Below are 14488 nucleotides of genomic sequence, written 5' to 3' on the forward strand. Positions count from 1 at the left end.
AATTTCATGAAAGTGCTGCACTTAGGCTTTAACACGCGTCACTAGAACACACTTTCATATTGCCTTCACCGTCGTGCCCCTCGTACGTCTGAGTGCAAAGACTAGCCCCCTCACAGCAGGGTTGCCTAGCCTAGTAGTCTGCTAGTTCGTATGAAAAAGAAAGAAAAATGGATAAGTTTGTTGTAAGGGCTGTTAAGAAGCTCTTCCCTCAGTCTCAGTGCCAGAGACGTTTATGAGTTGTGTTCTGCGTAAATCAAGAGTGCAACTGACCAACTAAAAATTAGAATATTACTTGGTTGAAGTGGGGGCTCTGCAAAAATGATCCGCTAGGGTAAAAAGCATCTTGTGACCCTCTCGCAGTGTGTCTTATTTATACTGCAGTTTGATCATCTCACTGAAAAACGTTGTGGGTTGGGTATACACACAGTATAATATACATATTTCTTATGTAAACAGCTTTTTCCAGAACATGTCATTTTACATTGTAACTGTGTACCTTCACAATACAAGTCATTATAACTGATTGACTTTAAAATGAGCTTCCCCAAAGTGTTTACTTTCCAGCTCTATTAAATGTACATGACACTTCCCTGTGTCTTGCATTACTATATCTAAATATAATGAATTGTTAAACCCTTGAATATACTGGATATATACAGGTGGTATTTACAGGTGACGCAGCGGGTTCTGTTTCAGGGGAAGGTTTCTGGTGTGGATGATTACTGTAGGCAGTTGAAGGAGCTAGGAACAAGAAGGGTGTGCAGATTAGGTGGTCAGCAGTATGGAATGATGGTGACAGTCAGGGAGGAGGGTACCAGTGGAGGGGTCATCCTGTAAGGTGGGCAACTTGTCATTTATCAAACTTGACATTTGTCAAGTGTTTGCTCTCCAGCTCTGTAAAACCATACATACAGTTTTATGCAAAGGTTTGGGCACCCCTGGCCAAATTACGTTTTGTTGATGTTCTAAGTGAAAAGAAGTCAACACAACCTCTGCAGCGAACAAACTTAAACTTGACATATTTCTGCAAATATTAATGCACAGTTACTATTTATTTGCTAAATTTAACAGATTTAAAAAAATAAAACATTAAATGTGGCATGTACAAAAGTTTTGGCACCCTTCCAGTTGATCCACTAGTGTTATTTTTTTGTAAGGTCTCAGAACTTAATTGATTTGTTAGGTCTTAATCTAAGTCAGGTGATGACAAGTCCAGAGCTTCATAAATTCTCTGACTCTTCGAACCTCTCAGGAAGCTGTGCTTACACTCAACAACCATGGGCTCCTCTAAGCAGCTGACTGAGGATCAGAAAATAAAGATAGTTGACTCTTACAAAGCAGGGGAAGGCTATAAAGAGATATCTAAATGCTTCCGGCTTGCAATTTCCACTGTCCGAAATGTGATTAAGAAATGGAAGTTGAGACAAGATCTGGAAGACCAAGAAAAATCTCCGATAGAACTGCTCGTAGACCAGTCAGAAATGCAAAACAAAACCCCCACATCACTGCAAAGGACCTGCAGGAAGGTTTAGCTGACAGGGGAGAAGTGGTGCACCGGTCCACTGTGCAGCTTTGCTTGCACAAACATGATCTGCATGGAAGAGTCATCAGCAGGAAACCTTACCTGCAATCTCATCACAAAAGTCAAGTATTGTGATGTTTTGTGAGTTTTGGAACCAAGTGCTGTGGTCTGATGAAGTAAAAATTGAACTCTTTGGCTACAATCACCAAAGGTATGTTTGGAGAAAAAAAGGAGAAGCATTTAAAGAAAATAGCACCTTGCCAACTGTTAAGCATGGTGGTGGATCTATTATGCTTTGGGGTTGTCTGGCAGACAGTGGCACAGGAAATATTGTGTAGGTAGAGGGAAGAATGGATTCTACTAAGTATCATCAAATCCTGGAAGCTAATGTCCCACAGTCAGTGAAGACACGGAAGCTGAAAAGAGGTTAGATATATCAACAAGACAGTGATCCAAAACATACCTCAAAATCAACCATGAACTACTTCAAGAAATGAAAGATTACGGTTTTGGAATGGCCTTCACAGTCCCCAGACTTGAATATTATTGAAATGCTGTGGGTAGATCTCAAGCACGCAGTGCGTGCAAGACGACCTAAGAATATTTCTGAACTAGAAGCCTTCTGCAAGGAAGAGTGGGGGGAAAATTCCTAAAGCAAGAATAGAAAGACTGTTAGCTGGCTGCAAGAAACATTTGAAGATTTCTGCCAAAGGGGGTGTTACTAATAACTGATACTTTTAGCTCTGGAATTGTCATCACTTGACTTAGATTAAGACCTAACAAATCAATTAAGTTCTGAGACCTTACAAAAAAATAACACTAGTGGATCAACTGGAAGGGTGCCAAAACTTTTGTACATTTAATGTTTTATTTTTTTCAATCTGTTAAATTCAGCCAATAAACAGTAACTGTACATTAACATTTGCAGAAATATGTAAAGTTTGTTTGCTGCAGAAGTTGTGTTAACTTCTTTTCACTTAGAAAATCAACAAAAGATGTAATTTGGCCAGAGGTGCCCAAACTTTTGCATACAACTGTAACACTTCCCTTTCTCCTTAGTGTGACTAATTATCTAAGTGTTGTGAAAATGTTCAAACTGATATGCTCTCTTCAGCAGGATCCCTGGTCGTGGTCACACAAGTTTGCTCTAGGAGTCCTGTTAGACAGTGAGACTGCCCTTGTGTGTGTTTAACCCTGGTTGAATGGGTTGTAAAAGTCTCTTCCATGAATGCTGGCTGACACTGGAAAAAAGGCTGCAGGAGTTCCGTAAATAAAGAGTGTTGTGTGCGCTGCCCAAGAACGTTCTCTTGGCTATTGCGGCACGAACCCCACATTCGCTACTGTGCAGAGTGGAGCCAAACAGACTGGCTGTGACAAATTCGCCAACAGTTTGATTAGTTTAATTGCCTATTTGATAGTTCTAGTGTTTGAGCGAAAATGATGACGCAAAGAGACTGAAAACTTACCGTTACCACAAGGAATGGGAGCATGATTATTGTTGTACTTTCACATTCAAATCTGCAATGCTAGCGTCTACGTGAAAAAGGGAAATATAGAACAACACTTCAAAACTGCACACAAAACGTATGATGTGGACTTTCCCACTAAACGTGAGTTACGGAAAAGAAAAGTAACATTTAAATCTCAACTAGCAGTAGTCGGCAAATCTCAACTAGCAGTAGTCGGCAGTCCCTACTCAGGTCCTAGTAGGGCTGGGCGATATATCGAAAATGTATCGATACCTACGTTAAGAATCTCTTTCCGACCTTATTTTGCTTATGTCGGTATTTTTGAAAAAAGCTTTCCCCACTGTGTGCTTTCATGAGCGGTCCCCTTAAAAAACTACAACACCGGGTAGTCATATCCAGTCACATGCTTCTGCCTCGACCACCCTTCGCTCTTCATTCAAAACACAGAGAAGCGTGCCGGGCGTGAGACAACACGAGCGCTCATGCTGAACCCAGGCAGGCAGGGAAGACTCAAGTACAAATGAAGACGAGCTGGTATCTAAAAAAGATGCCGTGTCGATCGTTTGGTCATATTTTGGCTTCAGCAAACAGCAAACTGAACAAAGAGAAGTCAGATGTAAACTCTGTTGGAAAACCGTTTCTGCGCCCAAACGTCACACGAGCAACTTTTGTCATCGCTTGAAACACAACCATGTCGTGGAATACGAAGAGTGTGTGGCCAAAAAAAAGAGAGACTGACAAGCGCACTCATGGCCCAAGTGATTCCCCCAAACAGCTGTCTCTAACACAAACATTTACTAATGCCACTCAATATGCAAAAGATTCACATGGATGAAACTACTGTAGATAATTAAGATGAAACTAGATTAATTAACATAGTGGTTTCAAAAGACTTGTTCAAGCCCTTGACAAGAGATACACTGTGCCCTAGAGAAAATATTTTTCTCAAACTAGTGCCTGACATTTACTAAGTTTAATAGTTCGCATATTTAAAACGTGATCTTTCAGCATATCATGTTATCATATAATTTCAAGGGTTTCAAAAAAACTGTTATTGAGGTAAATGTGGGAAATTATCGCGATATTGATTTCAGGTCATATCACCCAACCCTAGGTCCTAGTGTGAGAGAACGCAGGGCAGGGTTAGAGAGGGAATATGACAAGACGACCAGGAGTTTTGAGAAGTCTCTACACTGTCTGCTGAAGTTTGTAGTTTCCTCTGCCCTGTTCCAATCAGATCAGGTTTTAGGGGTTTTTATAAAACTGGGGCACTGATGAGCTGGGCTCCTGTGTGATGAGGCTCAGCTGTGGATGATTAGCTCACTGCTCATGGTATAACAGGGTGTAGCAAGCAAAACCATCTGTTTTTTTGTTTGAGAAGACTAGAATCCTTTGTGTTGTTGCTATGGAAGAAACGTTAGCGAGCAAAGGAAAGCTCAAAGTATTTGGCTGATCTGGGTGTAAAGTGGAAGCTACATTCTGTGCTGCTGATAGTCCTGAAAGATCCCATCTTGTGGTGACATGACACCATGAACTGTCACGATAGACATTTACACACGATGCCCTCCACGCATTCAGCTCTAGCATCAGGTCTGAGGTTACTGTAGAGAAGAGTTGGAGTTAATGGGTAGTGGAGGGATAGAGTAGAGGAAGGTGAAGACTCAATACCACTCTTTACACCCTCTCCTCTCACTGTGTTTTCAAAGCTCATAGTGGTGGATATGAACAATCCACAATGTGTCAAGAGTAAGGATGTTGAGATTAAACGGTTTCACTATTATCCAAGATTAAAATCGTCACGGTTTCCAAACTGTGAGAATTTTAGAAGCTAAAGTAAAGTTCCATGGTGCCCTGAAAAATTCCTCTCGCGAATGAGTCACGTGTGAGTGCGGTGTGCCTGGCTCAGCTCAGCTGGCTAGACCAACAACACCTTAGTTAGCCTTCAGAGAGCAGACGTGCTGTGAAAATGACAGAGGGACATGACATCTCAGCTTTATATCCACCAAAAAAGTGCCTTAAATCGGCAGTCTGGGAGCATTCTTGGATATCTAAAAAATGATCAGGGGGTAGTAGATGACGATGGATATCCAATTTGCAAAATGTGCCAAAAAAAGTGGCGATGAAAAATGCAAACACGTCTAATCTGCTTTAGCGTCCCTGTGATCACCATTCATCCCTTTATACACAAGTCAAGGTAAAAGAATAAACTAGCTAACGTTACATGAAGTTGGGGCTCGCCCTGGCTGGAGCAGTTCACAGTGGAGCAGTCCTCTGTGCGTGTTTAACGTTACTTTCGTTTTCATTCAAGTTGATTTTGCGGTGATGCCTCTGTCACTTAGAAACACTTTTCCTATAATTGGTGCTCGTCACCAGTCCATCCACTGGCCCTCGCATTCAAGTAAATACACTTTTTACTAACAACGAGTGACGAAGTTCAAAGTGAGGAGAGGGACGGGCTGAGACGGACCTCTCTGAATATTTCCATTTGCCCTCTATAAATTATTTCTATATATTTTTATATTTTAAATATTTTATTTATTTTTATGTATCCAAAAGGTAGTTACTGTATTAGTTTGGTGTCTAAAGGCAGCTACAGTGAATTCTTAAATGTGCCTACTTTTCATATTTATGTTTTTAATATAAAGTAGGCTTACTGTACATGTTGTATTTGTAGGACCAAAAGAATGTTATGAAAAACAACAATAAAATGTTTAATTATGCAATGCTTTGTGTAATAAAATTACCTGAAAAAAACTGTGAAACTGTGATATTTCCTGAGACTGTAATCGTACCATCAAAATCTCACACCGTGAAATCCCTAGTCAAGAGTCACTCCTGTGGTGAGAGCTGTGCTCACTCCCCTCACTCCTCCTTCACACACTCTTCTCTGTTCCCTCCTTTCAGGGGAAGATCCCCATTCAGGGAAATGGCTCCTTGTGTCTGAGAGTTCCTGCACAGCAGCCACTGGAAACACAGCTGAGAGAAATGGGCCTCAGTCTGTCTCCTCCTCTCTTTCAGATTCTCTAAGAGGATACAGGACTCTGAGGAGGAGAAACACAAAGCCATTTCATTCCTGCTGGATCTGTGTCTGCAAGGAGCAGAGTGGGAGATACAGACAGGAGAGAAGGTCTTGGAAACACTGGTGGCAGTTTTTAATTTTAGGAAGTTTTTGTCTAATTGTAAAGAGGTGTCTAGTTATGAAAGTAGCATTTTCCTGCTGGATCTCTATTCTCGTGTGAAGGACTATGAGTCTCTAACAGGCAGGAATGTTCTCCCAGCACTCCAGCCAGTTTTCCAGTCAGCTCCTGCAGTCTGGGCTATAGACCTCTCAGAGAGAAAGGCCTCCCTCTTCCTTGAAGTGCTGAAACTCCACACAGTCAGGAAACCAGTAGAGCTGTGGGGCTGGTCATCTGAAGAGAGTGAAGTGAGGAGTTTCCTTCAGTGCCTGCCCTATATTTCCCAGCTGAGGTAAGTGTGTGTGTACAGTCAGTCCTCTCTCAGTGTGTCTCTGCTGTGTTGCTCTGTGCTGTAAGGGAACCTGTTCACTGGGAGACTGTAATGGGTGGTTAATGAGCAGATAGATGAGTGTGAACAGTGAGTGACAACAGACAGTATTTTAACTGGTCTGTCTCTCCTGGGTCTACAGCACAGACAGGGTGTAAACCAGGACACTGTCTCTCACACTGAGCTCATGGGACACACAGCCCATGTGACACACAGCTCCACTGCAGTGCTCTGTGTGTTGCACCTCTTCATCTTTTCAGAAGATTAACACACAGACTATGTCCTCCGGACTATAGTTGGGCTAAACAGCTGATGGACACTCTCTGCAGGTTTTAAGACAACAATATTTTATATTTGTAATGAAGCACGGTGGACAGATACAGGTCTGAGATCCAATGAAGAATCTTGCTGGATTATTCCAAACCAGGGAAAGCTTGTGAAATTTTGGGGAGCACGCACACACCTCTTCTAAAATGGGGGAACATTCTGGAGATGTTGGGCTCTACGAAACTGTGTTCAGAGGTGTCATCAGAACAACACAAATGTGTCCCAGCAGCAGCACTTTTATCTGTGATGATATCTGAGGCTCTGGTCTCTCGTTCAGATCTCTAGTAGTGACGATTTGACATTACAACTGTTTTTAAGTATTTTATTAGGACGTTTTAAAAGTTTTAATAAGGCAAATAAAAACTAAGAACAAATTCAAAATGAAAACAATGCAATAAACACCAAAACACTGAAGTAAAGCTGTGCCTTTTTACAGTTTTCTTGTTGAGATAAGAATAAAGTCAAACTTTGTGATATAACTAACCACTAAATGATTGGATGTATAAAATAATCTGGAATAATTACAACACTCACTGTTTTTCAAAACATTCAAGAACGGGACTCGAGATCCTGTGGAATTGCTCCACAGTCAGTCTGTTTTATTTGCTGGTTCAGTTTTACAGAAGAGCAGAGCAGGGAGAGAGGTTTTAGTGTTGACTTGTGCTTCTGTGTCTGACTACACTGAGTGTTTCTCCCTGTGCCAGATTCATGGGGAGCCAGTTTGCCAATATGACAAGACCCTTGTATTTGTAGCCCAGTAAGAATGACGAAAGACAGGAAGACCTAAACCTCCTTCAGTTATTGGGTTTTACAAATGAGCTTTGGAGATAAAAGGATCTTATAGTTCAGACGAATGGTGTAATGATTCAATCTAACTTCATGAAAAATGAGGTAGTGAGGAATTCAGGTACAGCCGATGATGGAACTGATATAACAATCTGCATAGACAACCCTCTAACTTTTTTTCCTCATTAATAGCAGACCCTGAGAACATCCCAAACACTTGATTATTTTGCAACAGGTGAGGTAGGGAAGACACACAGTCAGAAATATATGGGAGCACATTGCCAGCAAACAGCGATATACAGGTCTCTGTGTTGGTATCTTTTAGACCTTCAGTACTGGGCTGGTTTGATCCACCCATTGCCAGGGGCTCTAAAGTCAACTAGAGCACTGTCAAACAGTAACAGAGAGAAGGCACAACCTTGCCTTGTGCCCCTGGGCAACGAGAGATGACAGTTGTGGCTCCTGGACTGGCAGAAGGTATAACAGTTCCACCCACTTTCGTAACACTGCGGCCGGACACAGCCGCGCGGCTGGTGATTTGTCCAACCCAGGTGCAGGAGACCGGAGAGTGGCGGAGCTCCCCAAGACACCCGGCTGATAGGGGTGCGAGCGCTCCGGGACAGAGGCGGAGTGACAAGTGAAGGAGGTGATAATGGAACAAGTGATTACTGGCCAGCGGGGCGTAATCAGCCCAGACCAGTCAGTAGTGGGAAAGAGACAGGAAATGGGGAGGCGCGTCGGTCCTAGGAGAATCCGGCTAACTGCATCCCTGGGAAAAGAGGTGCTGAGCACTGTCGGTCTGGAAAGGGAGAAAGTGAATGGCGAGCCTCTTTGAAAAGGGAAGAGAGCGGCAGGAAACCCCCAGACGGTGATCCAGTCGGAGGGCCAGGAGCCAGTGATACCAGGCGTGTCTGATACCAGGCGGACACCTACGGGGAGCAGTCCCAGTCAGAGCCCTGGAACAAGGAAGATCCCTGAGGATCAGGCTCACTGAGCGATGCTCTCAGTCTCGCGCTCGAATCAGAAACTAAAGCTCAGAGCGAAACGAAGGCATAAAACGCAGGCTGATTCAGAGCAGAAATGTGGCACTGATGAATGACCTTGGACAGGCTGTAAGCTCAAAGTATTACCGTGGTCCACTTTCTTTGTAACCGTCTGCATCAGTTTAACTGTTGCGACACAAAAAGACTTGATTTTTTCATTGACAAAAAGTAACTCCACATTATTTCGTTGGTCCGATTATGTATTCTTTTCCAATCATACAAGGTAAGTTTTGAGAATCTCCAGTTCACCATGCCTATAATGGTTTCCCAGAGATTGCTCATAAACGATATTAATTTAGGAACATAAACATATTATGTAAACTGTATATGGCTGGTATTGGTAGTTTAAAGAAAAAATACACACCATTATTCCACTTTCTTCCTAAACATTTTAAGCATCAGTCTTTCATTCGGTTACATACTATGGTTATTTTGGGAAAGTTTTTACGTGCTACTTCTGACTATATTAAGTTTATATACTTTGTAAAAAGTTATAATGTTTTAACATTTCCTATGAATATTTGCGCTCATTATTGCAGTAAAATAACACATACTTTTTAGAATTTGATTAATTGGGAATATAATATGGAATCGCGTATCTAAAGAAATTAATAACTATATAATTATATGCATATACTGTAGCTCAAATTATCACAGTAGTACACTTTCTTTGGAAATGTCTGCATCAGTTTAACTCATTCCCATGTGATTTTTACGTGTGTGGTGTAATGGCTGAAGCGTGTGCCTTGTATGCCTGAGGTCAGGGGTTTGAACCCAGCTGTCACCGTCAGCTTTCTTTTAACAAATACATTTTTCTTTGAAAAACTAAAATAGTAAATATCGACACTATATTGAATTTGTTGACATTTCTAAATATCACAAAACGTTCAAAATTAAGTGAGTTAAGTGATTAACCTTTTCCATGACTACTTGCGCTCGTTATCGCAGTAAAAGAAACGCATACTTTTTAGAATTTAATTATCAGGGAATATAATATGGAATCGCGTATCTAAGGAAATTAATAACGATATAAATTTAAGGATCTACATATATGTATTTATAAAGCTGGTAGTATTACTGTAATCCACTTTCTTTGTAAACATGTTTTATTTTTAATTTGACTCAATCATGCATGATGAATTGTGAGAGAGTGATAGATGGAGACAAGATAGACATTTCTTGTCAAAACTACATTCCCCAGAATGCAGTGGGATAGACAAAAAGCAGGGCAATGACTTTCTCTGCAAGCTTGTCAAAGAAGTAGGCAACTCAAAGCTCAAAGCCCAGCAGCAACAATAATCAATACAGTGTGCATTCTCCTGTCAAGATATAAAATAGAACAGTGCAGAGTACATAATGCGGTTATGTATCGGGAATGTTTGCAAAGAGCTGAAGAAGGCTTCACAGCCGAAACGTTGTGTTTTCTCTCTTCTCTTTTCAGCATGGAATAAACCTATTTCTTGTTCCTTAACAGTGACAACAGTGCATGCTACTGAAAATTCCTTCCCATCCCCCAGAACTGTTCTGTTCTGTTCTATTCTACATAACAAGACAGGGGTGTTGACAATCCTAGCCATTGTGAGAAGTACGGAGCTGCGTTACATAAGGTAGCTGCAATGGAACATACTAGTAGGTAAAAGTTCATTCCAAGCTGGAAAGAAAAGACACAACGTGTCTCCTCTATAAATCTTCAGTTTACAGACTGTCCAAGGTCATTTATTATGAATAATATCTTCCATATCGCATTAAATTTGGAACGCTTTTCAACAAGTATAAATCCACCTATTTTCTAACCACTTTCTCCAGGACAGGTACCAGTTTCACCCCTCCCCCTTCCCTCTGCCTGTCTGACCTGTTCCCATTTTGAACCATTCTGTGCCCGAATCGCAGCAGGTGAGAGAGATTAGGGAGAGACAGAAAAAACCCTGTTTTTTTTATAGTCAGAAGGCTTCAACTGATGCATAAAAATCTAGCATAATGCCTCCTCACGTTATGAAGTCACTTGCGCCTGGGATCTGCTTTAGTTTCCCGGAGATTGCTCATAAACGATATTAATTTAGGGACATAAACATATTATGTAAAGTGTATTGGTACTGGTACTGGCTGGTATTGGTAGTTTAAATAAAAAAATGCACACCAGTATTCCACTTTCTTCCTAAACATTTTAAGCATCAAAGTCTTTCATTCGGTTACATACTGTGGTTATTTTGGGAAAGTTTTTACGTGACTGTATGAAGTTTATATACTTTATGTTTATATAGTGTTTATGTTCCTAAATTAATATAGTTTATGACCTTCAACCGCGTTATGCTCCTCTTCTTTTTATGCTCAACTACCAAAATTTCTCTTTAGTTGTAAAATTCCATATTAATATTCAATGCTTAGCGGATTAAAACGTGCACAGTAAAGAGATTAAATGATTTAATCTTTTCACTAACAACCAATGCACCACGAGTGCCCCTGTTGGTCATTTTGGCCAGCCAAATCACGTACCGCGGTACACCGCAGTGAACTGTGGGTAATTTAGCGTGGTACGGGGTTGTACCGTGCATTTTGAATGGCTGCATCTGTAGAAAACCAGCATGAAATGAATAATAAATGTAATAATTCCTAATGAAGAGGGATCAGGAAGGTGGTCCAGTCAGAGTAGCAAACCCTGGAAAACCTTGAGCCCTCATGAGGATGCGACAGTTTCCCAGGGATACCACTAGCTGCAGGACAGCTGTCATGACAAGTTGACACATGAGTCTCCAACCAAAACATTTAAGCACCACAAATATGTTCTTCTGTTCATTCTGATTTGCTGCTCCTTCAGTGTCTAACAATATTATAAAAGGGGATAAGGGGTGATAATTGCTCAGCTGATCTAGCGGACAGTATTTCTGCAGCTGTTTTCAAACCGGAATTCAGCTCACTTTACAGGTGATAAGATGATCTGTCTCTTCCCTTTTCTGAGTTGGAGACAGACATTTACTTCATGCAGTGACTTAGGGAAGACATAGAAGACATAAAATCTGTTATTTCAGAGGTTGTAGAATGAGACTTGAAATAGTAGAGATTAATGGAGCCTAATATTCCCAAAATCAGTCATTAATTCCCTCAGGGTCTGTCAACAGGTTACCTCCGCTGGCCTGTATTTTGGGAATCGTCCTGAATTCTCTGGACATTAATTCTTCTGGTTTATCTCAAGTTCAAAGTTCAAAGGCTCTGAGATCAGTCCCATAATACTTGTATCAGGTCTCCTCACAATCTTCTCTGTTCAAGACTAAAGAGCCTCAGTTCCTTCAGCCATGTTCGGACTAATGAAACCATTGAAAGCAGTGGTGAGGAGGTGATTTGGTTGCGTAGGAAAGACTTTGTACCCAGTTGAAACAGTAAAATATAAACTACAAATTTCCTGACTTGTGCTTCCAGTCAGTCAGTGTAGGACAATATATTCATAATTCTGTGACCAATAAACTAGTCTTAGAAGAAGTGTATCCTTATTACCATATCATTTCTTGATTTAAATTGTGCACTAATTGTATAATCTAACAAACTGTTTGACTTTGTAGAAATTGGTAGTAAGTAGTCCCAGCACCATCCCTGATTGACATATTTGTACATCAATGGAGAGCACCTGAGAAAATAGTTTGTGACGCCCCTACCAGTCCTGGAACATCTTGTAATGTTTGTGTTTAAGGGCTCCAGGGAGCCCTTAAAGCTCTCCTTCAACTTTGTAATACGTTACTTGCAAGTAAGAGATCCCTGATGTGACAGTCCTGCCCTTAGTTTTTGTAATCAGCATGACCCTGTGATATTTTTAGTTCATTTGCATATTTACTAAAGTCTGCTTTCCCCAGCTGGTCAATCACAGATGTGTGAGTCCAGCTGTATTTTCTGAGGTCCCTCAGTCTGTGTGTTTGTCCTGGGAGAGACCCTGTGCTGGAATACAGCCCTGTCCCTGATCCACAGTGGGATTGTGTTCCTAAAGCTCCAGTGTCCCAGCGACTGGAGTGCAGAGAGTGAAGAGCCAGGGTGTGTGAGTGTCTCTGGGGAAGGAGTGTGTGAGGAGAGCTGAGAGAGAGTGTGAAGAGTCACTCCTGTGGTGAGAGCTGTGCTCACTCCCCTCACTCCTCCTTCACACACTCTTCTCTGTTCCCTCCTTTCAGGGGAAGATCCCCATTCAGGGAAATGGCTCCTTGTGTCTGAGAGTTCCTGCACAGCAGCCACTGGAAACACAGCTGAGAGAAATGGGCCTCAGTCGGTCTCCTCCTCTCTTTCAGATTCTCTAAGAGGATACAGGACTCTGAGGAGGAGAAACACGAAGCCATTTCATTCCTGCTGGATTTGTTTCTGCAAGGAGCAGAGTGGGAGATACAGACAGGAGAGAAGGTCTTGGAAACACTGGTGGCAGTTTTTAATTTTAGGGAGTTTTTGTCTAATTATGAAGAGGTGTCTAATTTTAAAAGTAGCATTTTCCTGCTGGATCTGTATTCCCGTGTGATGGACTATGAGTCTCAAACAGGCAGGAATGTTCTCCCAGCACTCCAGCCAGTTTTCCAGTCAGCTCCTGCAGTCTGGGCTATATACCTCTCTGAGAGAAAGGCCTCCCTCTTCCTTGAAGTGCTGAAACTCCACACAGTCAGGAAACCAGTAGAGCTGTGGGGCTGGTCATCTGAAGAGAGTGAAGTGAGGAGTTTCCTTCAGTGCCTGCCCTATATTTCCCAGCTGAGGTAAGTGTGTGTGTACAGTCAGTCCTCTCTCAGTGTGTCTCTGCTGTGTTGCTCTGTGCTGTAAGGGAACCTGTTCACTGGGAGACTGTAATGGGTGTTAAATGAACAGATAGATGAGTGTGAACAGTGAGTGACAACAGACAGTATTTTAACTGGTCTGTCTCTCCTGGGTCTACAGCACAGACAGGGTGTAAACCAGGACACTGTCTCTCATACTGAGCTCATGGGACACACAGCCCATGTGACACACAGCTCCACTGCAGTGCTCGTTGCACCTCTTCATCCTTTCAGAAGATTAGCACACAGACTATGTCCTCAGGACTATAGTTGGGCTAAACAGCTGATGGACACTCTCTGCAGGTTTTAAGACAACAATCTATTTGATATTTTAAATGAAGCACGGTGGACAGATACAGGTCTGAGATCCAATGAAGAATCTTGCTGGATTATTCCAAACCAGGGAAAGCTTGTGAAATTTTGGAGAGCACGCACACACCTCTTTTAAAACTGGGGAACATTCTGGAGATGTTGGGCTCTACGAAACTGTGTTCAGAGGTGTCATCAGAACAACACAAATGTGTCCCAGCAGCAGCACTTTTATCTGTGATGATATCTGAGGCTCTGGTCTCTCGTTCGGATCTCTAGTAGTGACAATTTGACATTACAACTGTTTTTAAGTATTTTATTAGCACGTTTTTAAAGTTTTATCAAGGCAAATAAAAACTAAGAACAAAAACAAAATGAAAACAATGCAATAAACACCAAAACACTGAAGTAAAGCTGTGCCTTTTTACAGTTTTCTTGTTGAGATAAGAATAAAGTCAAACTTTGTGATATAACTAACCACTAAATGATTGGATGTATAAAATAATCTGGAATAATTACAACACTCACTGTTTTTCAAAACATTCAAGAACGGGACTCCAGATCCTGTGGAATTGCTCCACAGTCAGTCTGTTTTATTTGCTGGTTCAGTTTTACAGAAGAGCAGAGCAGGGAGAGAGGTTTTAGTGTTGGCTTGTGCTTCTGTGTCTGACTACACTGAGTGTTTCTCCCTGTGCCAGATTCATGGGGAGCCATTTTGCCAATATGACAAGACCCTTGTATTTGTATCCCAGTAAA

General features: G+C 41.6%; 1 protein-coding gene across 18 annotated transcripts in view; it reads left to right on the forward strand.

Moving 5' to 3' along the window:
* LOC148675054 (uncharacterized) overlaps window positions 1-14488 on the forward strand; it is a 149999-nt gene that overhangs the window by 75724 nt on the left and 59787 nt on the right. For 14 of the 18 annotated variants that reach the window (XM_088626021.1, XM_088626003.1, XM_088626002.1 and 11 more), the window contains 2 exons: window positions 6010-6459; window positions 12917-13366. The exons of 3 other annotated variants lie outside the window; for them this stretch is intronic. In XM_088626021.1, the coding sequence (XP_088482147.1) occupies window positions 6010-6459; window positions 12917-13366 (900 nt within the window). The remainder of the gene's footprint in view (window positions 1-6009; window positions 6460-12916; window positions 13367-14488) is intronic. One more of the 18 variants, XM_088626013.1, reaches the window with a different exon arrangement.

Source organism: Lepisosteus platostomus, chromosome 3, assembly GCF_059453375.1.
Source record: "Lepisosteus platostomus isolate fLepPlt1 chromosome 3, fLepPlt1.hap1, whole genome shotgun sequence".
Lineage (NCBI taxonomy): Eukaryota > Metazoa > Chordata > Actinopteri > Semionotiformes > Lepisosteidae > Lepisosteus > Lepisosteus platostomus.